At 41.4% G+C, this 26,570-nt stretch overlaps 1 protein-coding gene across 1 annotated transcript in view; it reads left to right on the forward strand.

Moving 5' to 3' along the window:
• Positions 1 to 24,057, forward strand: part of GABRA5 (gamma-aminobutyric acid type A receptor subunit alpha5) — a 53,714-nt gene extending 29,657 nt beyond the window's left edge. The window contains exons 6-9 of the mRNA XM_058848114.1: positions 14,935 to 15,078; positions 20,771 to 20,923; positions 22,181 to 22,392; positions 23,602 to 24,057. Coding sequence (XP_058704097.1) covers positions 14,935 to 15,078; positions 20,771 to 20,923; positions 22,181 to 22,392; positions 23,602 to 23,904 — 812 coding nt within the window. The 3' untranslated portion in view covers positions 23,905 to 24,057. The remainder of the gene's footprint in view (positions 1 to 14,934; positions 15,079 to 20,770; positions 20,924 to 22,180; positions 22,393 to 23,601) is intronic.
• Positions 24,058 to 26,570: the final 2,513 nt, after the last annotated feature.

Below are 26,570 nucleotides of genomic sequence, written 5' to 3' on the forward strand. Positions count from 1 at the left end.
ATGTTTCACCTCTTCCACTGACAGTCCCAAAGAATACATTAAGAGTATAATTTAGTACAGTTTCCAAACGCCCATGTGTCACCAAGGTAGGTAAGCATCATTATCTCTAGGGCAGCTGGAACAGAGAAGTTAATTGTCTTTCTGTAAGGTCATGCAGCAAATCAGTGTCAGAAAAAGGATTAGACTCAACGTCTTTGGCTGGAGAGGCAGATGTCTAATCCACTGAACCATGAAGGCCTCTGCCCAGGCAACTGACTTAACTCCTAAATCTCATTTTACTCCTGTGTTAATTATATCAGTGTTACCTAGCTCATAGGGTTGCCCTGAAGATGAATTAGTTAATTGCTGTTAATTGGTGCTTTGACAATGTCAAATACTGTAAGGTGGGGTCTATTTATGACAGCTGTCTCTTGAAGACACACAGTGCCTGAGCCCGTGGGGTTATCAGATCTTGTATCATGGAATGGATACATGAAGCAGCTGCCCACTAGTCACTCAGCAGCAAAACTCTTTATTTTTAAAGTATAGAGTTTAATGAATATTCTGAAAATAATGAGATCCCCAAGTTCATGAGCACAGGAAAAACAAGGACCTGTGTTTATTCCTGATGAACTTTAAGTTGGCCACGAAGATGGCCAAGGTTGATCAGTGTTGATCAACAAGTGAGCTTTCCAGCTGTTGGTAAGGAAACAACCTGTAGTGTCTGGAGATAGTAGCTAACATAGTTTATGTACATCTTCCTTTTTAACACCTCAAACTAAATCACAGTTTAACTTTTGATAAAGGAAAGTGCTATTTCTGTAGCAGGAGATATGCTTAAGTTGTTTTCCTCTAATAAGCGTGGTGAAGTCAGAGTAACGAGGAGACAGTAACTTCACTAGTATCCCAGATTTTATTTCCACACTGAACATTAAGGCACTCATTGTTCACAAACTATCCATTCACTTGTAGCCACTGAGAAATTTCTCAAAAAAAAAAAAAGGTATTTTAAGAAAACTTCCCTGATATTTCCTTACAATGAAGAGAAGGCATGGAGGTGAAGGCATCTACAGGATTTTTCTTAATTCTGTACTTTTCACCATTAGCACCTGCAAGAGCTTCAGGAAAACTGCAAGTATGAGGGGAGAACTTGAAAACAGTGTCCTTCTAAACAGACTTTAATTCTAGTTTAGTAAAATGTGATAAATAATGTATTCGGCCTCTCAAAACCCCTGTGTAAAAGTCTTGTATAAGAATATAATTAAATGAATAATAAATAGAGAGAAATGTTAATTTTAAGAGACTTTGAAAAGTGGAAATGGCTCTTAGGAAGCTTGTCATAGGTTGCTCTCAGGGACAGCTGGAACCACAATCTCATATGTAGAGGCAGAGCTTTTCTGCTACTTGTCCCTACAGCTGGAGAGAAGAGGCTCCTTGAATCTGTTCCTGAGACCAGAGATAGTCAGCACAGCTTGTTGACTCTGCTGGGATGTATTAGTGCCTTCCTTGTGAAGACACACGGAGAGAGAGCCAGGGGGGACCTCTGTGAAATGGTGAGCAGCCGAATTCAAGACTAAGTTGTGATTTTGCGATTTAAGGCAGAAGTCGGTTATTAGGAAATGGATAGGTTTGGTGGTGTTCTGCTCACTAAGGTAATATCTTTGTTTTCCTAAGGTTTACCACTGCTTCCTTAGACACCTCCATTGCAATGGATATTGAATTACTAAAATAAGGTATACTGAAACTAAATATTTCTAAGATATTTGATCTATTTTTCTTCTCTCTCTTCCAACCCTCGATTACTCCAAGCTACCATCCACCTTTTTAGTTAGCATACTTTTCCCCTTATTTTTAGCTGTTTGCAAGCTAAAACTCTAGCTTTTGGCAGCATCAAAAAGGCAGTCTAGACAACTGTGTTGGACTGCTGTTATAGTTCTGCTTAAGCATAGCTAGATAGTAAAACAGCCATCTAGCCTTATTTTCTGTGGAGCTCTAAGAATGAATGGAGGAGGTGGACACTGCCTAATGGTATTGCTGGTTTTTGTCTCTATTTTCCTTAGAATCATGGGCAGAAGACCTGTCATGGAGCTGTGTTGTTAAAAAAAAATAAAATAATGCAGAATGAGCACAGGAATTTGGCCCTATCAAAAGCCTTATATTGACAGCAAAGCTCTAGGGAATGGATGTGATGGATCTGTGACAATTTCAAATAGAAAATATGCCCCAGTTAGTTATCTGAAGTCCCTCTATGGCCATTGAAAGGAAATAAGTACTTCTGCAGTGAGGTTCATTAGAATTATTTTTGATATCTGCCTAAGGATAAGATGAATCATATTTTAGAAGTTCCTATTTTTTTTTGCAGTGCTATCTCATGTAGGTAACTGTATTATACCCTAGTCAGAGCAACTTAGAAGTCAATTTTTCTCTGCATTGCTAGCTCAGAAATACAAAACCGTACTTTGTTCAGAAGAAACAGCCATTGCTGCAGATTAGTTAGGTGTTACATTATATTGGTGGTGAGCTTTTCTATCCCTCCTAGTGACTATTTTAGCTATTTCTTCTGGAAGTCCCATTTTTCAAAGGAGCTAAATGAAACAGTCAGTAGGGCTCTTCAATATATAGACAACTTTACCACTTCTTCAAGCATCTTGTATGAGCTGTGCTGTTTCTTCTGCATTGAGTGAAGTGGGTTGTAACAACAGACACTTAAGCCTTCTCACAGGTGTTGCACAGAACCTACAGTCATTTCAGACATGTATGTATAGCAATATAGCTTCTTTAGTCCAGCATTCTGGGCAGTTAGGTCCCACAGTCGAGGTGAAGCAATGTAGCCCAGAACACCCAAAGGGCAGGAAATTCAAGAATGATGTATAAAAGAAAATACTGTAATATTCAATATTACAGAGATGTAAGAAGATTTCTTAACAGGAATCTACTTAAAAATTAAAACACAGGGTTCTGGGCCTGGGCAATGTGGTGGGTTTCTGCAGTTGCTGCTGTTATAGGAGCCCAGTCAGTTTTGTCTTTAAGTTTGACAAAAGAGAAAAGAGCTCCCTAAAATGATCAGATCAGTCAGTTTTTCTTCACCCTTTACAGTGACACACATCCAGGACTTCTTGACATCCATCCAGGACTTGAAAAGGCTGAAGAAACTGCTAGTATATCCTTCAAGCACTTGCCGTCACTGTCACTATTTAACTTTCCAAAGACATTGTCATATATACATGGTTACTTTATGTGTGCACTGAGATAATTTTTAAAATGCTTTAAAACTGCAGCCCAGCCCTCTGGCTGTATGATGGCTTTTCTGCAGAGCAGTGCCAGGCTCTGGGTCAGTCAGCTCCTACTTCTGGTCACCCACTGCATAGAAACCAGTGAGTTTTTCCCTCTTGGCTTTGTAACAGAGTGAGAAAGGGAGGTCAGAAAGAACAAAAGCTATCGTCTTCCCCATGTCTTGCAGCCAGGTCTGAGCCCAGGCTGCAAACTCTGCTGACGTGCAGAGGGCTTGGCGCCCTACCAGCTGAGGGCAGTGTCCATGCAGGCAGGATCATCCTTAACAAAGCCCCTTTTTTTGGGTCAGTAGGGGTGCTTGCTGGGGGGTGCTGACAGCAGCTTTTGCAGCAGCTGCCAAGAGCCCCTTGAGCAGCCAGCACTGAAAGGCTGCGCTCTGCCTGCCCTGGGAGCAGCCTCCTCGTCATGAGGAGACTCACCTACTCGGGCTCTTTGGGGAAGAAAAGCTCAGCTGGTGGAGGTTTTGAGCTAAAGGAAACAAAAGTTCAGGCAGGGGTAGGGGTTGGTATGGAGATACTCAGTAGTGGTGTTTTTGTCTCCCTGAAAGCAGTCTAGACAGGATTGTGGTGAAGCCGCGTGAAGATCCGGCACATTCCATGCGTACAAACATCAGCACACGTTTCCCACTTTGGAGATTACAGCCTAAATTTAAAGGCTGCACAGCTGCCTGGTTTCAGGGAATCAATATGAGTTGTCAGCAATAGAAAACTACACACAGAGACTGTGCTTAATATGCTTTAGGCTGTCAAATGGCCTTTCGGTGCAAACCTGCAAAGACATTGCTGGGCTCATAATGCCCCAGAAGGCAGTGCCAGGCCTACAGTTGCCAGCCGTGGATCATGGGTCTATACCACTGGAAAATGGGATATTATTTGTAAGTGTGACAAATGGGTAGATACTGCTCCACTGCTTCACAAGCCAGGTTTTTAATGTCTCTTATTTTCTAAGGTGGCTGTTTCCATGGCTTGTAAGCATTTTATAAACATTTCTGGAATCGTTCTCCTGATCCCCGTGTGAGGTTGGTAGATCTCTGCTGCCTGCATTTTGCAGGTGGGCATAAAGGAAGCAAAGAGCAATTACAGTCTCTTCTGAGCAAAGATAGAGTGGTTCATTACTTGCTTTTATTGCCTCTGTCGTTATGGGTCCCTAGGTTCAATTAGAGCCTCCCAGTGCTACTGCAGTACATTAATGACAGAATTACTTGCCTAGGGTTTTTGGGGAAGGAAAAAAGCTGTAAGACACTGCTTAAACTTGGATTTCACTTTCTACTCTGGCAGCTCCTTTATGACACCTCAGTCTCTTGTGGGCCAGGAAGTCCTCCACCTAAATTGCTGGAACCTCATTAGCCTCCTCTCCTGCACAGAGAGCCAAGCTGTCATCTAGTACTGCCACAGTCCCAGTCCAGCTTCGAAGGAAACAGTTGTTTCATGTTATCCCCCATGAAGAAAAAAGAAGGAAAGAAAACTGGGAAGAAAAGCCTGATAAGCCTTCTGCTTTCTCCCCCTTCACCATGATTGCTACTGAAAGTCTCCTCACAGCCAGCCTGAGCTAGCAGCCAGCCATTTTGCAGAAAACATCCCAGAGCTAAATATGTCAGCAAAGCTGGGATTCCTCTCTCCTAAATTTATATTTTTGTAGGGTAAATATATACAGCTGAGCTGATTGCTCTCACTGTCTTAGGGGAGAGAAGTAGATATTTTTAGGCTCAGGTTAATCTCCTCCTAAAATAGGTCAGTTGATGGCTGTAAATAAGGAGATGTTTTATATGTGCACAGAGGAAATGAGATGGTGAGCACCTTTGGATCTGGGTCTCTAGAGAGACTGGGAGGGGACAGTTCTGAAGAGAGGATGTGTGCCTGAGTACTCTAGCCCCTGGCAGCAACAGCTTGCCTCAGAGAGCCTCCTCGTATCCATCACCGAGGCCAGGCACTTCGAACTGATGGCCTCAGGAGATTTTATCCCCTTCTCTGAAATACAGGACTGCACTGTGCCCCAGAGCAGAGGTCTATAATCCATCTTTGGAGGTTTAGATAACTGCAACTTTTTGTATAGGGAATAAGTTCTTGTAGTTGCAATTTCGAGGCAGTGTTAAAGTGTTTGGATAATAATATTTCAGCCTGCTCTCTCTGCATACCTATTGATTACACATTCACATAGTGCTATTAATGCAGCAGTACTTCTGAGATTTGTAAATGTCTTCATTAAGGGATAGGATTCAGAAACAGAGGTATATATTTAGCCGTGCAAGTAGTTGAAATCACTCTCAGCTGGATTCAGGCCATACAGATTTATAGGTAAGGGTGCTTTGAATGGTAAGCTCAGCAGATACACTAACTATGATGGTTGAGTCCCTGATGCCACTTAAGTGGGTGAGAAGAATATCTGTAGATTACAGTGAGGTTACAGTTTCATTCTATGATGTTACATGTGGCCAAAAATACTGTGTTTGTAAAGGCACCCTCCACAACAAAATCAACTGAGTATTTTCTAAAATTCACTCTGCATTTCTCAAAAGAAGCTCCAGTGACATTCCTGCAGAGCAGGTCATGTTAGCTTTGCTGATATTAAGTGGCACCTTGCAAAAGGACGGGAGCACTGCAATCAAGGTAAAGGTACTATAGGCAAAGTGAGTAATACTGTCTTGCCACACTTTGGAGGATACTTTTGTTTGTCTTGCAAAAAGTGAATTAAATGTCTTAACATCATCCTCATAGCCATGCTGTTTTTCCTAATGAAGTAGTTAATAAAAGTGCCTAATATTGCATTGTAAATTCAAACTTCATTAAGTGTTAGTACAGCATTCAAATTGGCTGGCTGGTGTGGAATTACCACATGCCTGGCCTAGGAAGACCAACATCAGGTCAGAAACATTCCTAGGATATTTAGCATTTAAAATATCATCCTAGCACATCCCACTCTTCTGTTTCCCTAGTCCTCTTACAGTGGATATTTATGCCAGCCATAAAAGGGAAAAAGAAAAAATATCAGAGGCTGGCACACCAGATTTTGACAAGTTCCATATGAAAAGCAGTTGTGTAGCCACCATTAAATGTGATGTAAAATCAGTTCTCAGGTTAGTTCTAGACTGAGACAGCTGCCACTAAACCTGAGAATAAAGAAAGAGGTTGTGTTACAACGACTGGCCGCAGTGAGGGGATGAAACAGGAGGAGGCTAAGGAAGGGAGGCATGATGCTCCCTAACATCAGCTCTCAGATGGAATTAGGAGCCCTGGGGGGGTGACCTGGTGTTGCTGGTACCTTGGAGCACTGGATGTGTAACATCCCCACAGGTGTTACATCCCCACTTCTTTCAGTCAGCTTGTGGCAGGCATCCCACACCAGGAGTGGCAGAGTTCAGTTATCTACACCTACATGGCTGTTTGCTGTTTGGCATGCTCCAGGCTGCACCATGGAAAAACATTTTCTTTCCTGTTTTTTTGTTTGGTTTTTTTTGTCTCCTTATCTGACTGAAGCCTTGAGAACCTGCAATCCTGAAACACGCAGCTCAGTTCAGTGTGCCATGCCTGGCTTTTATTGCCTACGTGTCAGATTTCACAGCAAGTGGAAACTCCAAATTGCAATCCAAGTGCTTGGGAAATAGATGCACCCCTCTTACTGCTCCCCCATGGTATGGGTGAGCATGATGGGGCAAGAAAGAGCTGCTGTCACTGGTGATCATGATCACTCTTAGGAGCCATTCAGTGTTACTCTGCACAGCCCTGAGCTCAGGGCTCTTCTTAAATGCTGCAATTGCATCTTGTGAAGGTGCTATGCCTGACTGAATTATTGGGACAACACTGTTCATTAGTATTTGTGTTACATCCATCATCAGTATGACTGTGGTTTAGTGTACCAACTTGAAAACAGTCAATTTATTGTATTAAAGAGGTCAACAGACTTGCCTATGGTAATCCTGAATCCAACCTCCAAAATCACAGTTGCTTTCAGTTTGGTTTTTTTTTTTCCTTTGCTTTATATTGTTGACCTCAAAGTCAGGTCATGTTTAGACTTTTCTCCCATTAACTGGAACTTCTAAAATTATGCAGGACCTTCCACCTGATTTCTTCCTTTGAAAAGCCAAAGAAAATGGCTTTTGCAAAACTGTGTGTCTCAACGTGAATTTGACAAACATCTCCAGTTCTGTATGTTTCACCGCCTTGTGGGTACAGTCTGTGATTCCATTTCATTTCCAAGCCAAATTTCTATTCCCACCTTCTCCTGAGGTGACTTGTAAATTATGTTCTGAAAGAGAATTATTTTTCTCTAACTTAGATCTCTATTTTTTTAGCAATGATCAGTGGAGTATATTAGTGTTGCCTAGTAATGAAGTCTCTTGAGACCTGTCTGGCACATTTTTCAGAGCATCCTATACTATTCCCTGCATAATATGACAAGAAAATCAAACATAACTGTATCAGGAAAACGTATAGAATACTACTTACATTACCAAATTGTATTTTTATTTTAATTTCAGGAAGGATAGAAATGAAAATTCTAGTGTAACTGGACTTTCTACTGCCTGTTATACAGCCAGTGGTGTCCTATAATTTTTCATGAATATGCTCATGAGTTTCATCAGTTTTCATGAATAATTTCCTCCTTGGATGTCCTCTATTGTCACAGACAATGATACTGTGTCATTCCAAAAATGTTTCCTTCTGGACATTTAATTTTTACTCACGTCTGGAACCATTCTGAGTGCATGGCCAATCTGAGCTTCCCAGTACAAGAAGAATAGAGACTTTGTGGAGAGAATCAGGGCCACAACAATCACTGAAGGGCTGGGGCATCTCTACTATGAGGGGAGACAGAGATCTTGGACTGTTCAGCATGGAGAAGGGAAGGCTCAGAGGGTGCAAATCCATCTGTATAAATAGCATGGATTGGGGAATGAAAGAAGAGGGAACTTGGTGCTGCTCAGTAGTTCCCACTTGCAGAATAAGGGCCAGTGGTCATTAAAAAGTATTAAATTCCATCTGAACAGAAGAAAACATGCTTTTACTGTGGGAGTGGCCAAACACTGGAGCAGGTTGTCAAGAGAGATTGATTGACAGTTGGCTACGGAGAGTACCGTGGAAATATTCAAAATCTGACTGGACATGGTGCTGGAAAAAATGCTTTTGGTGTTCCTGCTTCAGCAAGGTGTGGGACCAGATGATCACCAGAAGTATCCACCAGTCCCTGCCATCCTGTGACTCTGTGTTACATGAGTCTGTAGTCTCCTGTATTTGTACACTACACTTCTTTTGTACATTTGTACATTACACTTCTTGTCTATGATGTATTTTAAATCATGCATGCTGTTTGTCCACATGCTGTAAACTCAGGCCAATTTAAATGACCAGTCTCAATTTTAATGATTTCAGGTCCCTAAAGTAATTGCTGTAACCCTAAAATTCTCCTAAGAACATCAGAATTCATGACACTATGTCAAAGTCTTTATTTTAGGCTCTAAATCATTTAATATATGAATACATTTCTCTTAGTATTTAAATTGCTATTTTACATAAAAATATAATTTTTATAAAAAAATATTTCCCCCAAGACCTAGACCATGCATATTAGTCCCATGTCTTGTTATTTTTATATTTAAAAGTACATTTTTGCTGGATTTGTGTTCCATTTGCTCTTCCTATAGAATGATCTCATTTGTACATCGAGTAATTCTTACAAAGTCATTTTAATGGGAAATTCCAATTACGGAGCTCAAATCTGGCCTGAGTCACATAGGCACAACTGTTGACAGATGCTTTGTAATGGGCTACAAAGTATTTATGCAAAAACCACAAGAAATCCAGCCTGACTCTTAGAATTCAAGCTGGTACATGATGGCTTAGTAGCAGCGCTGTTTTGCAGCCTGCAGGAGTCTGAGAGGCTGTAAATCTGGATCACTAGTGAGTTATATAACAGCCTCTAAGTGAGTCAAATACATTAATGGTTAGATAAGATAGATATTTGTATGTGTATTCAGATTGTAATTAGAGTTTCTGAAAAAGCTGACAATTTATGCACATCTTCCCCAATCAACAGGCTTTGGCAGAGATTAGCAATACTCCCAAGATTAGGCAGTCTGACAATCCCTGTGGCATGTACTAAAAGTCACGATAATAAAGGCTTAGAATGTAACTGCACAATTGGAATGAATAAAATAGAAAACAAACCAGAACTCATCTTTCTGCAGTATCTCTTTAAGTTAATTCAGCATCCAACTAGCATAATTCTGAAAGTTCCAGGCATGGCTTGTGGGTAAATGGTCTGATTAATTCTAGAACATACCTCAGGCTTGCTAGGTGGGCATCCAAACACACTGCACAGGCTGCATTAACCTAACTATGCAGGCACTGCTTTTTGCTTCCTGTGAGGTCTGTCAAAGGGTTTAGAGCATGTTTTGGAGAGGGATTCTTTGTTTCTCTATTATTTTATGGACTGTAATGCAGGAATGAAAACTTATTGGTAGATATCCATGGTGATTTTCTTTTTCAGGGGTTACAGCTTAAAAAAAATTAGTCCTAGAAATATATCTGGGTCCCATAGACTCAAAGTTTGGGTTCATCCATCCACATTTAGGTTTATTTGACTTAAGGTACCAAGAAACACTCTTACCCACCACCCCTTTCGGTTTTTTTTTGGTTTTTTTCTTTCCCCTGGAGTTTCTTTCAAATATGGAGGAGAAAGAAAAGCAAGAAGGAGAGTGTCTGTCAGTAGCCCCTGTGATGGGGGCAGTGTAAGGAGAAAACTCCCTGCTTTTGAGTTGCTTTTTGAATGGAAGGGGGAGGATTCTGCACTGCTCAGACTGTTTCGTTTGTAAATAAAGACAGGGCTATCAATGCCAAGGCAAATATCTGGGATGCTCCAGGTCTTACCCACTTACTGTTGTGCTTTGCTGGACTTTTTCTTAATGTAATTCCTCTCTGGTTGTGATCTCTCCCCTGCCCACTCTTCACTGGCACAAGAAAGACCATGTCTGGCTTTCCTTGCCAAACATACAGGAGCAGGAAAAGTGTGGGAGAAGAACAAGGGACATCTTCACTGTTTTTATATTGTGTGGTGTATGTTGGATGCTAGAATGTAGAAAAAATAGATCTGCTTGTCAATATAAGAGAAGATATTATTTCTTTCATCATTCTGGTAGGTGATAAGCCTGCAGCCATTTATCAACTGTCCAGTAAAAATAAATGTCTGTTGTCATTTTCTCACATTTAATAACATTATACTTCTTTGTAATTTTAGCTGTTCATCTCAACTGCTACCTTTTTTTCCTTTTTCAAAGTGAGTGTAGAAGAGAAAGGATACTTTAATGAGGCCTCCTCCTTTCTTTGACAAGACAACAGGATGATTGTAAAGTACACAAGATTAATTATTTGGACTCATAAATCCAGAAGACATGCACTTGATTAGAGTAGAATAAACACCAAGCAGTCTCACTTGGATTTGCAGTGGCTTTGAAGTTGAGTTTTCTTTTGCAAAACTACCAGGATCATTTTCTCAGCTTGCTATCCCAGAGCTGCAAATACATTTTCCTATCACCCTTTGGGAGACATCCCCACCCTGTGTGTAATGTAAAGGAGATTATATATTTCCATATTTCCTTTTATTGCTACACTTTTCTCTTACCTTTAAACAAGCATGACCTGAAGCTCTTCAGTGCTCCAGCAAGTAAGGCTAGTAGGCAACCTACTGGAAGCTTTGCTTAAGTGGAAGAAAATTTTTTTACAATATTTGGTATGACAGTGAATAATACCATGTCTCCATTAGTACTTCTACCCTGCTAGCAAAATAACATCATTCTATACTACACCCACAGTGTCAGCTTTCAATGTGACTATGTCTAATTATACTGCAAGGGTTATCAGCCACAGAGCTGGAGCTTGTGGTTGTCAATAACTGGAGATAATTGGAGTTTGAGGCTTCTGTGAAGATATATCACAAAGTTTACAGTAGGAAGAAAGCTACCTGCTAAAAGTCCACAGGCTTACCCCTCTGGAAGTTTATCTAGATGACCAGAAAAGAGATGGTCAGGTACCACACCAAGGAGAATCTAGTGGCTTTTTCCTGTCAGAACTTGATGTGCGGTAAGGAAAGGAGGCACGAAATCAAAATCTTGTATTAGAACTTCTTAAAACACAAGCCATGTTTTATTATGTTTACATGGAAGATAGATGAGGATCATATCATATATGTGATCCATCACAACAGAATATATCTAGATTGGGGTAAATTCTTGCTATTCTAATGTGACAGACTTCTCCTGAGGAGGTAAAATCACAGCAGGTTGCATTGGTCTGGGTTGGGCTCCACAAGAACACATTTGTGTTTTAAATTTGTGTCTTAAAGCCCTGGCTATAACCATCCTGCCCTTGCACAAGAGTCTCTTCTAGGTGAGCTATTGTCCGTTCTCCCATGGATACTCTACTCCTGTGTAGCAGTGACACAGCTCTCTTGTCTTGTAGCCTCACAACAGATGCTGTGAGAAAGGACCTACAGACTAGGGTCTTCCTCCCAGGCAGGGACTGGCCTCGTGCTGTCCTCTTGCCTGTCTGAATGCTCTCTCTCCTCACCACAGCTGGCATCCCCCTTCCCTGACGTGGTTTCAAAAGATAACAGCCTCATGAAGTATTGCTTAGGCGTACCTGTGAGATCTGGAGTTTTGGCACCTTGTGGGCTCTGTCTGAATTGCAGGTATTTTACAAGAGGAGCTGCTGGACTCCTGCAGCATTGGAGCCCCAGACCCTGTTCCATCCACTGCATGTGTTTTAGCACCCAGCAAAGGCTGCAATTCACAGCAGGGCTGTTGCATTATTTTTGGACTCCCCTGCCCCACAGGCCAGGCAGAGGAGAAAACCAAAGCATCTGAATTCTTGTTCAGCCATACAGGCCTTAATTCCTGTGTTATTGCAGTTTCAGTGAATTTGGTTACAGTACTAGCAATGGGAAGCATCTAGTCAGGATGAATTAATGTGTATCATCATCAGAAAAGAAGAACCCAGTTGTCCTGGTAGTTGGGATCATTGCAGAGACAGGGAACTGCTGAGTTGGGATAGATTGAGATCATCCCAGAAAAAAAAAAAAAAAGTCCAATGTTGTTAGGAGTTTTTCTTTGCATAGGAAGTAGCATAGGTAAAAATCAAATTTTTTGACAATCTCAAATCTACCTAAACAAATGCCACATTCCCTGGGGATAACCAGCGCATGAACAATATACACCAGATAAGCATTTAAAAAAGGAGGGCTTTCTCCATCACTTTTTAAAATGGACCCATCTCCTCCCGCTTGTCTTCCCCAGATCTGGCTTTGAAATTATTTACAGTACATTGTGAACTTGTAATCATCTCAGAGATAATAAAGTATCTCAGCTCTAAATGAAAGGTGAAATGCCATGACATTTTGTGATGCAAATATTTTGAAACAGGGAAGACATTCCTTCTTAGCCTTTCAAAGCAGATCACAACATGTAATTACAGTAATTTTACTGCAAATACATAAAGCATAAGGAAGGCATGTGGGCAGTCCTGCATGGCTAGCAAAGGATGAAATATTTGTAGATTCTCAGCTTCCAAACCCAGGATCAGCTCCAGCCCTGGATACAGCAGGAACTGTCATAACAAAAAAAGATTTCAAATTATCATTGTCTTCCTAGTGACACTAGTTCTTAATTGTTTTTTCTCAGAAGGTTATCCACTGTATAATTACTGCCTCCCAACCAGTTAGGAAGTTCTGCCCTGTTCTTCATCTGAATCTGCCTGGAACCATCTTTCAGGCACCTTTTGTGAGTAGTACAAGAGATTCACCTTGGTTTCTGATTTCTGTATGCAAGTATCTATAGTCAGAGCTTGAGCTACGTCTCAGCCTTTTGTCAGTGAGCTGAATAAGTTGAGCTGCTTAAGTTTCAAATCATGACTTATTTTCCAGTCCCTGGAGGTACTTGTAACCTTCTTTTGAACTCTCCACCTCTCTGCCCTCATTATTTCTATGTATTTTCTGAGGTATGGATGAAAAGCCATAAACAGTCAGAGCAAAGGTGTATCTAGCCTAGTGCCCTGCCTCCCACGTATGGCACAGTAACATTTTTAACAGTGCAGAGAAGGTGTTGCTTTCTTCCCTGTTACCTGGTCTAGCATTCAAGTGAAGTTCATTGTGCTACACACATGCTCTTAGCCTGAACTGGGATTGCTTCCCATTTTATGCTTGGCATTCCTGGCTTTATGGATCCAGGAACCACCTTACCATATTTCTTGCCCTTGCAGTGCCTCAGAGGCTCATGTTGACCCACTGCCTATGATCCAATGCCTATGAATTTTTTTAAGTCCTCCATGGAGCTGCACCTTTCCAAGACATCTCACTTGCTCTAGCAAACAAAACACACTGTCTGATGGAGTGAGTACACATCCTTCAGCCTAGCCTGTTGTCCTTGACTCTCAAATCCTGATCTGGAAAGCCACAATGTGTTGTCTCCTGAACTAGGATGTCAGAATTTTTCCAGAAAGAAACATTTTGCACTCACATCTTCCAAGTTAAAAAGTGCAGAAGGTGAGATATTAGTACTTGACTTCAGACCACTTCCACTGCTTTTCACCTTCCATTTGGAGAGTAAGCCATGCCTATTTTCCAGAGATCTTAGTACAATGTACTCTAGCCTACTGTAACATGCTTGAAGGAATGTGACCTGAAATCTTTCAATGATAGAGGAGTTCTAAAAAGTGTGAGAGCTATTTACATTAAATATAACTAAATATAGAGTTGTTTCCTGGAGTTTTTGAGACCATCTGCAGAGAAGGCTTAAAATCTAAACCTAGCACTGACTGTAAAAGAAAACTGAGATTTCTGTATAATACTATGATCAGTCTGGGTGTTAGAGCATTAAAAGTTACAGCAGCATTATAGAGGAAGGAATGACTTGGCAATACTGCAACCACATTTAATTCCTAGGACCTCTAAATGAACATGAGAGAAGTCACAAACACATCTGCAGTTGTGCAGGTATTTTCACACCACCACCCATTCTGCTATGCACAAACACCTACCCTCTCCTCGCAGCTCCCTGCCCCATTCCTGCTGTCCTTCCTGCATTCTCACCCCTGCATCCTGTGTCTGCTCTTCAGCATCACAGGCACGGGCAGGCACATTTCATCTGCCTTTATCCACATGCAGGACCTATGCCCTCACCCACACATACATATTCCAGTCAGTGCATACAGACCAGACCCAGCACCTGCACATGGCATCACTTAGAATTCTACCCTGGAGACAGGACAAGACACAGAGAGTCCCTGTTGTCATGGCCTTCAAGGTGTCTGAGTCCTTTTGAAGGGGAACTTTAGCAAAGTACCTTTTGCAGCTTGCTGGGGTTTAGGAGCCACCAGTGAGGTGAGTATAGGTCTGAGCTGCTCTTTCCCAGATTGAGCGGTTGTGATGGATTATATTTATACCTCCACTGTTCCAGCCTTTCACAAACCATCCCACACATCTCTTATATTAGAAGGCTTCAACCTAATATTTTTTGAGCAGGGCATATGGGACCATGATTATATCATCTTTATTTGTTTTTCTCCATTCACTCTCACTCCTCCATTCTTCTCTCCCCCTGTCATTATCATTTAAGGATCCACTAAAATATTACACAGTGTTTTTTACTCCTTACTGTCTTTTTTTCCCCCTTGTTGGCAGATGCTTACCCCAATTCTGAGGTGATCTATGTGTGGACTAACAGCACCACAACGTCTGTGGTGGTGGCCGAAGATGGCTCACGACTTAACCAGTACCACCTGATGGGACAAACCGTGGGCACGGAAAACATCAGTACCAGTACAGGTAGGGGGAATATTTCCATCCCACAGTTGCTGATGGCTGGAGCAGGAGGGGAGATTCACAGGCTCCGGTTATTTTGCAGTAAGGCTAGGGAAGCACTGGTGGGATGTGGAGTGCTAGGGAGATCCTGTGCAGCTTCATGGCCACTTAGCAGAGGCATTTAAACAGTGAGAGGGTTAAATGTTGGCTCTTAGGTACATTGCAAGGCTGTGGTTGAAGATGCATCCAAGCTTCTGGCATTTACAGGACTGCCAGAGAAGCCTCATGCAGTTTCTTGGCGATGGCCCTGGCTGAGGCTGCCAGCACTGTTGCTGGTTTATTTCGCCGTGGGAGGAACCACCCTGGGAGGCACACACCACCCCCACATTTGATCCATTTCAATCATCACTTTAAAATGATTGCCTGATGGAACCGCGTGGGGGGAAGGGAATGGGGGGCCGGGGGGAGACTGTGCCATGGCACGGCTCTGCAGCATGTCCAAGGGACCACATGGCTGGGGAGGAGGTGCAAGCCCCGAGGATTCCCATTCCCTCTTGGGCTGCAAGCAGAGGCGCCAGATGTGGCAGCATTAGGGAGGCAAAGAAGCTTTAATCCCAGGCCGGGCATCCACGTGAGCCGTGCCCCCCTGCTTCTTAAGGCTCCCACGCAAGGGCAGCCCTGGGTGTGCATTGGTGGGGGGGCTCCGGGGGGGTCGAGGCTGGGACAAGGGATCACGTGCACTCAGTGGGATGGGGGCTTAACCAGGTTACACAATGCACTCCACTGGAGAGCATTAGTGGCATCCAGCACAGGGAGGGGGAAGAGGTGGAAATGAAATAGCCTGCCATAAAGAAAAGGAGGATTTCCACTGCTGGTGGTTGCAAGGGGCTTGGGTTGGGGAAAGGGGCAGCCTGTGGCAACGTGCCTGGGAGCAAATCCTGCAGGCAAGGCCCAACAGAGTCTGCTGGTGATATACTGTGTCCCCGGTGAAAAATGATGGGCAGAGTTGTAGAGGTCAAAGTACAAAGTATAGATTAAATTAGGAACCTTTTACTATCTGAAGGAAATTGGGAGACATGAGAACGGCTACATGTACACTTGCACACAAAGTTAGTTAGACAGAAACATAAAGATGCATAAAACTTTGTGCTCCAACTGCCAAATAAAGAGGGGACATCTGAGCTCGCCACTTGTGCTCCAGAAAGGACACAAAGTGAGGGAAGGCTTGCTTTAGGCAGACACAAATTTGACTGCCATCTCCATCCTATACACATTCACCCCCTCTCTTGCCCATTTCAGGAGACACAAATCTGCTGCTAAAGCAAAGATTCATAAAGTCAAGAGAAACATATAAAGAGAGCAGTCACTTTTGCAGAAAAAGAATGAATACGCTATCTCCCATTAAAGAGTAAAGACAACTTTTTCCTTACCAGTTCACCATCATAGCCGCGTTGTTTTCTGCAATGAATGGCAGCTCCCCTCTCGCCTTCATTGTTACCAAGAAAAAGATCCAAAGGATGTACTGGAGCATCTCCTACAACCTCGTCCTGCTCCTCAGAGCAAGAAAACCATCCAGCCCAGGCAGTGAGTGCTCCAGCGTGTCAGCTCCAGGCCACTTCCAGTTTGCCGCTTTGCCTGTGAAAGCTCCTTGTACTCCTCAGCCCAAGGAAACACTCCAGACAAATCCCAAAGTTTCCGCACAGTAAACACCTCCCTCACGTATTTAAGATTTATGCTAAAAAATGCTGTGTTTCCAACGTCAAGATTTTATATTAATGTCCTGGGTTACATCTGGGCTGGCTGGCTTCTGATTGCAGGGTGGATCACAAAGAGCAGGACACAGATTGTAACCGGGGATTAGCAAAATACAAAAATCCGATTTTGCACAGGGAAAGCATCAGTCAACGATGGATTTTCTGGACTTCATCAAGCTCGTAGGAGGCCAGTAATCAGCATTACTTACGAATGGCCATCGAAGGCATTTCTTCCTTCTATTGAATTGCTGAACGTAAAAAAGAAAAACCAAATAGCTGTTGCATAATCCAAGTGCTTGGATCTTTTGTGGCTTTTATGACACACAGGTTAAACTACATAGCCCTTGTAGTTGCATAGACAAAATGTTTGTGCATTTCATAGGTCATTTATTTCCTTTTTTCTAGCAGACTTCTTTTAAAATGGAAGTGCCAGACCTGTACCAGTTCCTTGGGATTCTGCTGATTTGTAGGCAAGCTGCTGTTTGGCTGGCTTCCTAATTCTCCAACCAATCTTGAAATTTGGAACATTTTAGCCATGGCACAGAAAACAGCTTTGTCATATGCCACCTGTTTGTTTGCTTTTTTGGCTGTTTGAGGGGTTTTTGTGCTAACATCCCCAAATGTTATTCACCTGAAGGAAAGGCATTTGGCTACTCACACTGCTTCCAACAGAACCAACATCTGTTATGTCCTGGTGGTAAAAGTGCTGAAAACAATCAGATACGAGATTTGAGTCCAAGTGGATCTTGCTGCTTTCCACAAATGGTTGCCCAGTTATGTTCCCCATACCCAGAATCTCTCATAGCTAACTTAGGATCTGCAGTGGCACAAAACAAAACATAAACCCACTCTTTTGTATACTGCCAGCTGGAGCCTGAACTCTGTAATATCCAAAGCCTAAATAATAAAAGAATCATTCAGCTCTTAATTTTGAACCAATTAATTCTGCTTTTTCCTTGAGATGAATAGTTCCCTAGTAACACTATAAAAGGCAACATGCATTTTTTATGGGCCAAAATATTCTGTATGTCAACATAGTCAGGGAAGTGTCTACTGTACCTAATGTCAGGATCTTGCCAGAACAGCCATTGATAGAACTGAGTCCAGGTATATCCAGTAAACAAACATGCCTTGGGGGCTTGTCTAGCCTCCCTGAAGTACTCAATTGAATTTCAGCATAATGGCAAAGGAATAGGGTATGTAAGATCCTAGAGAATCTGTATCAAGTTTAGCATGATCTCCAGAACTCCATCAACTAGATACCAAAAAAAAAATAATAAAAAAAGAAAAAAAACACAAAACTGTAGCAGCTTTTAAAGCATAAAAAACCCCCTTCAGAGCAGCAGCACAGTAGCACAGCTCCATGAAGAAGTGCAGCCATTTCTGCTCTAGGGCTTTTCATTAGTACTAGATTTGTTTTTGTTTACTAACAATAATTTGTTTTCTGCAGTGATGAGTGGACCCCATCAGGAACAGGATTCTCTTTTAAGTGCTCTGTAAACCTATAACAAAAATTAGCTCTTGCTCAAGCAAGCTTATGGTCTGAGGATAAACAGTGGCCTTACAGAAGTAAAAGGGAGCTTTGCCGCTCCAACAGAGCCAGTATCTTGTTCTATAAACAAAAGGCCAACTCAGGCAGCTTTTAGCTTTACTTTAAGCAGCAGTCCCAGGGCATTAAAAACCAAGCTGTGGGGTTTTCTTAAGCCCTAAGTCTACTGGAGGGAGTATTCCTAGTATAGACATCTTTGAAAGGGACAGCATGGGAAATCAAAGAATATATCAGCTGGGAGAAGAGCAAGTACAAAATCAAGGTGCTGTGATTATTTCAGTGGAGACAAGAGTTCTGATAGGTTAAAGAAAATGGTAAGGTAAAAATCATCTGTGGAGGGCCATCAGAATGTAGGCACTCATTTTCTGTGTTTTAAAAATGAAAAAAAAGAGGGTCCTGTTGCTCTTCTGAAGCTGTTTAGATTCTTTTTTTATTCCAGCTCTGAGAGCATACTGTCAAAATCGATAATGCACATTGTTGCTCTGTAGAGAGCAGGGAAACTGTGACTCAAACACATCCCAGTGCAGTAGCAGCTGAGAAAGAGTCTCTCTGCCTGAGATTACAGGCAGGTAGACCCTGCTGCAAATACTCTGTAATAAAGAGCAAGTGGGGTTCCTCCTGAGACCATTGCATGTTCAGCCTCCCTGGTTCAAAATTACACTAAATGGAGGGGAATTAGGCTTTTCTTCACAGGGGTGTTCTCCCCAGTTTCACAGCATTCCATGCCCATTTCCACATCACTCTTCAGGGAACTGTTTCACCAGAAAATCAGGCTCCAGAGAAAGACATAAAGATTGAGGCAGGACGTCAGTTAAGGTATTTCCGTGTTATTTCACTTTCTGTCTAAAATCCTCAGCATGAACAAGGTCTGTAAATTTGATGCAGAGTAGCAGAGCTCCTGAAGCATAGTGTATGAGTGCAGCTATACCTGCAAAAACCCTTTCACTGTAAACCTGTTCTCTGCTAATTAGCTATATTGTCAGTTAGAAATAATTTGACAAATCTAATACTCAGTAATGCTGGCCACAGCTCAACTCAGGCTATTCACTCAAGGCAGAATCAGCCTGTTGGATATTTTCCTTTTGTGGGTGTTCTGTAGACACTAACAGCCAAATCCTGCAACAGAGATTATAGCTATAGTTGTTCTGGACGGACAATATATATTCCAAAACAGGCATTACTCTGATTCATCAGTACCCAACTGAATGATGCATGCTTTAAATTACTTTGATATCAGTGAGGAAGTGTTAGGGCTTAAAGGGATGGATTGCTTTTTATTATTACATTCTTTTTTACTGTTATTATTTCTAGGCAAATAGTAGCATGGTTTTAGCAACAAGATTTTGGATTTGGGGAGCAGTTACCATCATGGAAAACCTTCAGTAACAACTACATGTTTTTCCAGAAATACTCTGAAAGTACCAGGGAGCAGTTACCACCAAAAATAGCCCTCAGTAACAACAATATGGTTTTCCAGGAACAATCTGAAAGAACTGGTTATGGTTTGATTTTTTTCTGAAACATTAGGGAAGGTGACAGCTGGTCTTCGATTCTTGAGTGCATTTATTTAGGCTTTTATTGAAATTCAAAGGAGCCGATAAATGGCATATTAAGGCAATGCTGTGAATTTGGCATATGAAAAAGAAATGGAATTTAGCACTGCTGTGGCAGCTTTTAGGGAACTCTGCATGCAGGCAGTACAATATTCATTGCACAGGTGAACAAGAAAGAGTACAATATCTATCCAGAAACAGATAATCTTTTGAAGGGCTGAAGTGTACCAAATTCTAGGAACGCTGCATACATTAGAGGGACTATTTTTATTTTTTTTTTTTAGTTTGGGTACTCAGATTAATAAGGCATCCCAGGATCCATATGCAAAGTCAATTCCCACAGAAGATGCTGGGACTTGCAATGCCTAGAATGTGGAGCAGATGGAGATGGACCCATTTTCATTCTTGAAAACTGATGGCTTGGTCATAACAGTTCCCTAATGAGGTTAAATCCAGCTGGTAAATCAGGTTTCTAAGAGTCGAGGGCCTTAATTGTTACTATGCTACAAGAGTTTGCAGGACTGAGTCAAAACCAGACAGTGTTGAGGCAGTGCCAGCAAACCAGATTTTTAAGCCTTTGAACGTCACAACATTCCAGGTGCATAGGAGGACTGCAGCTTTTCAGGGTAGTAGGAATAGCAGTCATTGTCTTCTGCTTTGGAGACTGAATGGGAAGATTGTGAGGATCTAGCAGCACCTCTGTCTCAAGGTTTTCCACAGTGCAGAAATCCAGATATTTTTCATTAAGTTAAGAATGCTGGAGTGGTATCCTTATATGGGGGGTTGGAATTGGCCTTGTTCAGTCCCTAAATCAGTAAGCCTTCCTTATTTTACTCAACTGCACATTTTTCTTCTTCTAGGTGAATATACTATCATGACAGCCCATTTTCATCTGAAAAGAAAAATTGGATATTTTGTAATTCAAACATACCTTCCTTGTATTATGACTGTGATCTTATCACAAGTGTCATTTTGGCTAAACAGAGAATCTGTCCCAGCTAGAACCGTCTTTGGTGAGTATCCCACTTTCTCCTGGAACACAGGATCTTTGTGGCTTGTGGAAGTGATTTGCTATAACAAAACCACAGTTCACTACTGTTTATTTCTGCTTCAGATGTTGTAAATGTTTTCTCATTCTCTTCCAGTTTAAACTCAAAATCAATTTAAAAGCTCTGTCTGGGCTGTTTTTGTTAAGTTATGACAGAAATTGGTCAATCAATTATTAAGGAAAATTAAGGACAGAAGATATAAGAGTCAGATTAGTATGATTTGTGTTGGGGTTTTTCCACTTGGGTAGATACTTGGGTAGATGGTTTAGAAAAAAAGACATGCAGACTATCATATTTAATGTATACCCTAGCTAAACATTTGAAGCAGATGCCACTTCAAGACATTTGTTTATCTTTATTGTAGGATGTTGAGCTGGGAAAACCACGTAGAGGTTAATTAGTGACAATTATTTCTATTGCGATCAAACAAATTAATATGACTTTGCATTTAGAAAATTTATATTTAGTGAAGAAATTGTTATTGAAAAAACCTTTGGGGTGTCATTAAATTACTTGGTTTATCCCTAGAAGATTGCAGAAAATAAGCACTTTCTCAAATGAAGGTTGATGAAACACAAGATCTTTACTAGATGAAAAAGAGGGAGAGTGGGAACAGTTTATTAAGTAAAACTTTGTTCAGCTACTTTAAAGGAGTCACTCTTCTGTACCAGCCCCCTGAAGTTGGCAGCTTTTTTCAAAAATCAGCTCAGCAAGTTATATGGAGAGAATACAGGTAGTAGCATCACTTTGCTGACTGATTCTAGGTTTACAAAGCTGTAACTGGGAGTTGAACATTTTGGTCTTGGGGAAATCTTCCCACAGATGAAAGCAGTGGCTGTTTTGTCATTTACTGGCATATGGGAAAGGAGAGGCTACAGTCAAGGAAACCAGTAACAGTCAACAATTTTAAACATGCAATCTCTGTACAAGAAAACAAAATAAGTAATCCCACTTCATTCTGACAGTTATAAACTCTGGGCTTGTGTTACCCTAAAAATCCTTATTTAAATACACTACAGCTACAACTAGCCAGAACTCCATAGAATAAAACATCTGAGGGTGGAGGCTTTCATTTTTTCTTATTCTTTCAAACCGTGATATGCAAACACTGATTGACTTCATGTGGCCTTCTTAGGTGTCCTGCTGAGGTGGGACCTGCTCATCACTCATTTGGGATCCCATCAGCAAACTGATCTCTGACTTTGTCTTTTTTCTTTGCAGGAGTAACAACAGTCCTCACCATGACCACCTTAAGTATCAGTGCCCGTAACTCTTTGCCAAAAGTGGCCTACGCTACTGCAATGGACTGGTTTATAGCTGTTTGCTACGCCTTTGTATTTTCAGCATTGATTGAATTTGCAACAGTCAACTATTTCACCAAGAGGAGTTGGGCATGGGATGGCAAAAAAGCCCAGGAAGCTGCAAAAATCAAGGTGCTTAACCTATGTTTTTTAAATAGCTAAAGTAAAAAGCAGGTATGCAGTATAGTTTAAATAACTGAATGGTCAATTTTCAGCTTCTTTGTGAAAAAGGTATTTAATTACCTCGTGATACACTTTTACCTTCCTGTAGAGGAAAATTTGCAAGGAAATATGGTACCTTCCCTTCACAGAGATAGAGTGTCAGTCTGTAGCATCTGTAGGAAGAGGACTATTTACAGAAGCACATTGGGCATTGTGTAGACAGAGCATGGAATTTCAGTGATCAGACTTCTGATAATAGCAGATTTACACCGTGAAACATATCTCTGCAGAGCACTCCCTGGATGCTCTCCTAAATAAATAACAAAGCTCACATTGAGCTCCATGAGTCAGGGTCCCACCAGAGTAAAAAAAAGGAACAAAAGACTGGTTCTATGAAAAAGCAAACTTTTGAGTTTCATGCTGAAACAAAACTTTTGGGACAGGACTGACTCTTAATAAATTGTCTCCTAAAGAGCTCATACCTACAAGCATCCTCAAAGAGACTACAAAGAGACCAAACTGGCAGGGGCAGTGAGCCCTTCCCCACCTCTTTGCAGCAGCTGGGGAAATGAGGTTCACATCTTGTCAGCTGTCACTGGGGCAGCACCCTCCTCAGATGCAGGACCACATCGCACTGACAAAAGAAGCTGCTAATGCACATACCAGGTGGGATGTGGGTCCAGCCAGTCAGCTTCCTCCCGTCAGGGAAAGTTGCACCTGAGTAAGGGCTGCAAAATCAAGGCAGAAACATCTGTTTGATGGTGGAAGTCAGAATAGCTGACAGGCATTAACAGGCGTGCTTGATTATGGTGCTCAGCTTTTTGGGTCAGTATCCTGAGAACATGTTTCTGCTTCCTGTTCCTGTGGTGTAATGTCACCCTGAAATTATGCCTTCTGATCTTGTTTTTCATAGTTGTAGCTACTTTCTCAGGAAAGTATCTGTAAACATAGATGTTTATACATTCCTTCTAAGAAACGTCTTTTGATGGACGTTTTGCATGACCAGTGTGCTTGGGAAGGTGGTAACTTAATTATCCAATCCCTGGTCATTGTCAAAAATCTATAAATACTGGAGTTAAGTAATAAAGTCACGAGTGTTTGTTCTAACACTGAAGGTAGTAATGTGAATCATTTCATGTCCTCTAGCAACAGTGTAACATTTTGTTCTTCATGCTGCAGAAAAAAGAGCGCAACTTGCTGGGAAATAAACCAACTAATACCTACAGCACCGGGAAGATGACTCCTGCACCAAACATGCCAAAGGACTCAGCCCCATCTGTCATCTCAAACACTACATCTGCTCCAGTGAAGCCTGCAGAAGAAAAGCCTGCTGAAAGCAAAAAGACTTACAACAGCATCAGTAAGATTGACAAAATGTCCAGGATAATTTTTCCAGTGCTTTTTGGAACTTTTAACTTAGTTTACTGGGCCACGTATTTGAATAGGGAGCCTGTTATTAAAGGTGCCAATTCTCCAAAATAAACTGAAGTACTCTGGAGCCACATGTGAGCCATACTTGCAAAGCAGATGCTACCAAGGAAAATTTGAGATCCAGATGACTTTCTACGTTTGGGCAATATTCTTCAGGAAGTTTTTTTGCATGTTTAATAATATGTACAAATAATATTGCCTTGATTGTTTCTACATGTAACCTCAGATGTTTTGGAGACAATTATATTACTTACAGCAACAGATCTTTATAAAAGATCAGAAGACATTGAACATGGCTTCTTTGCTGCCGAGTATCTTGCATTGATAGTTTACAAATAAAATAAGTTATATTTTTTAACTGTTCAAGTGTACTACATATCGTGGTTTTTATACTTCAGATGTACAGTCATACAAATATGGGCTTAACCTATATTTTACAGAAGAGCTCCACTATTGTCATCTGATAAGTTACTGAGTAACGCCAGTTGTAAATGTGCCAAATTATTAAGTGTAGGGCTATGTTTGAGCACCTTTACTAGTTACAGATAGTGCATTACTCCATGGGCAAAACTGCTCAGCCCAATTTTCATTGGAAGTTTAATACAATGCAGTAAATCCTAATGGGACTATGATGATTTTCACTGCTTTAGACTCTAGTTTGCAGTGAAATAATATAGGGAGCAGGATGCTACTTATGTAAATAAAGATGGCAGAATCTTGCCCTTAAATGAAAATATGAAGTTTGTTTGGATTTTGCATTCCAAGGAATTCTCTCTAATGATTCTCAGTATTTATTCCAAAAATTAAGAATTACATTGCATGAAATTAACATAGATTAGGAACATACTTGTGCAAATAAAAGTTCTAACAGCAGTAGACATTTTTTTCAGGGTAAAGGAAATTATGTTTGGACATTTTTCCAAGAAGACTGTGTTATATTAGCAGAAATTAGCAGAAAATAATTACAGTAATTCTTCAATAATTATTACTTGTTTCCCACTGCAAAAACCAGTCAGCCAACACTAGGAAGTGTGATCAGAAAAAAAAATGTGCTTCATGACAGCAAGGTGTTTCAGTGACAATATTGATAGAAAGGTCTTTGTACTGTCCATCTGAAACTTTTCTATAAAACGCCTTGCTGCTGACAATGTGTTTTGCTTTCACAATGAATGAGAAAATGCAGTCTGAGTTTTCAGCTCTTTCCTCCTTGGCATCCTTTAATTGTTCCAGAAGCTTTTGTAATTAAATCTTAATGTTTAAATAAAAAATGCATTCAACATTTGATTGCAAAATGTCATTCTTACACTGGTTATCCTTTTATAAAGACCAAAGAGCACACCAGAGAAGCTGAAGGACTAACTGGAAAGCACACATGCACACACTCAATCACGTGTACACACATGACATATCCTCCCTGTTGCCCAGAAAGGGACATGCCTTGAGTGAACACAGTGAATCCAGTTGTTGCAGAATTAGGTGATATCTTGCTATGGAGCAACAATCCCATGATCTTTTGGGGACAGAGTGGAGAGTTCATGCTTTAGTTTGAGGTGAGAGTCTGGTCTGGGACTGGGGAGTTGTCGGGCTTCTTTTGTGTCTTTTCCTCAACCCTTTCATTCCTAAAAATTACCAAGAAAAAAAATCTCATACGTCAATTGTTTTTTGAAACTTTTTGTTTAATGCTGTGGAACAAGAAATTCATAAATTCTTGAGGGCAGTAGTGAAGCCGTGGGACTGAGCAAGTGACTGGATGCTGATAAACAGGAGCAAGGGAGGGCACACCCATCTGTTGAGTGCTAGCTTGAGCTCAGGTGAGGATGTGGAGCTGTTTCCGTGTAGCCTGCCTGTGTGTCTTTGAGCAGCCACGCACCCCCTTGTTCATCATCCCTTTGGGGGATCCATTTGGCCCTGCAGGGATCAAAAACCATGAAAAATGGCAGTGCATATTGAAAGACAAAACTTTATAAAAGTCCCTTAGCTATTTCTTCAGTGAGAAACTTGAAGAATTACATGACTGAGTTTTGTGAATGAGAAACTCAGAGCCATCTTTGAGTAGCATCTTCTCCAGGCCTGTTCTGGAGGCTGTCCCTGAGAGTTTCTGTACTTTATTTGCTTACACCCAAGTCTGACTCTTACTCTGTATTACAATATTATTTCCTGGTCTCTACTGCAAGACTCAGTCAAAGGGTCTCTAAATCTGGTCTGTTTTACTTAGGTGGAAAGTCATCTTCAACAAATATGTGTCTACCTGCAGCATGTGCTTGTGCATGAACACTAAGTGTTCCATAGGTTGGAAGGTGCTTCAATAAGCCAGTATACTCCAGGCTGGAATGCTTCAATGCTTTTGCTTTACATTCTCACAATTTAAATCTCTTCACAATCTACCTCACAATTTAAATCTCTTCACTGTCAGTGGAGATCACTACTCACTGAGCTGGTGTCTGAACTATGGGAGACAGGAGCATTCTCCAGGTCCTGGCTCAGTCAAAACACCTTGATCTTGTTCTGCCCCAGGCTGGAGTGGTGTCTGGATGAGCATCAACCTCCTCTGGTACCCCCTGTATGCAGCTTGGGCTTTCGGGAATGGAGTGAGCTGTGTCACTGTCTCCAGCAGGGGTGAACTAGGACCTTGCAGGACACAGCTACGTCGTGGCCAAAGGGCCAAGTAATAAATAGGAATTGTTTCTCATTGAGTTTTTCATGTATGCTTTCATAAA

Source organism: Poecile atricapillus, chromosome 1 (genome assembly GCF_030490865.1).
Source record: "Poecile atricapillus isolate bPoeAtr1 chromosome 1, bPoeAtr1.hap1, whole genome shotgun sequence".
NCBI classification, from domain to species: domain Eukaryota; kingdom Metazoa; phylum Chordata; class Aves; order Passeriformes; family Paridae; genus Poecile; species Poecile atricapillus.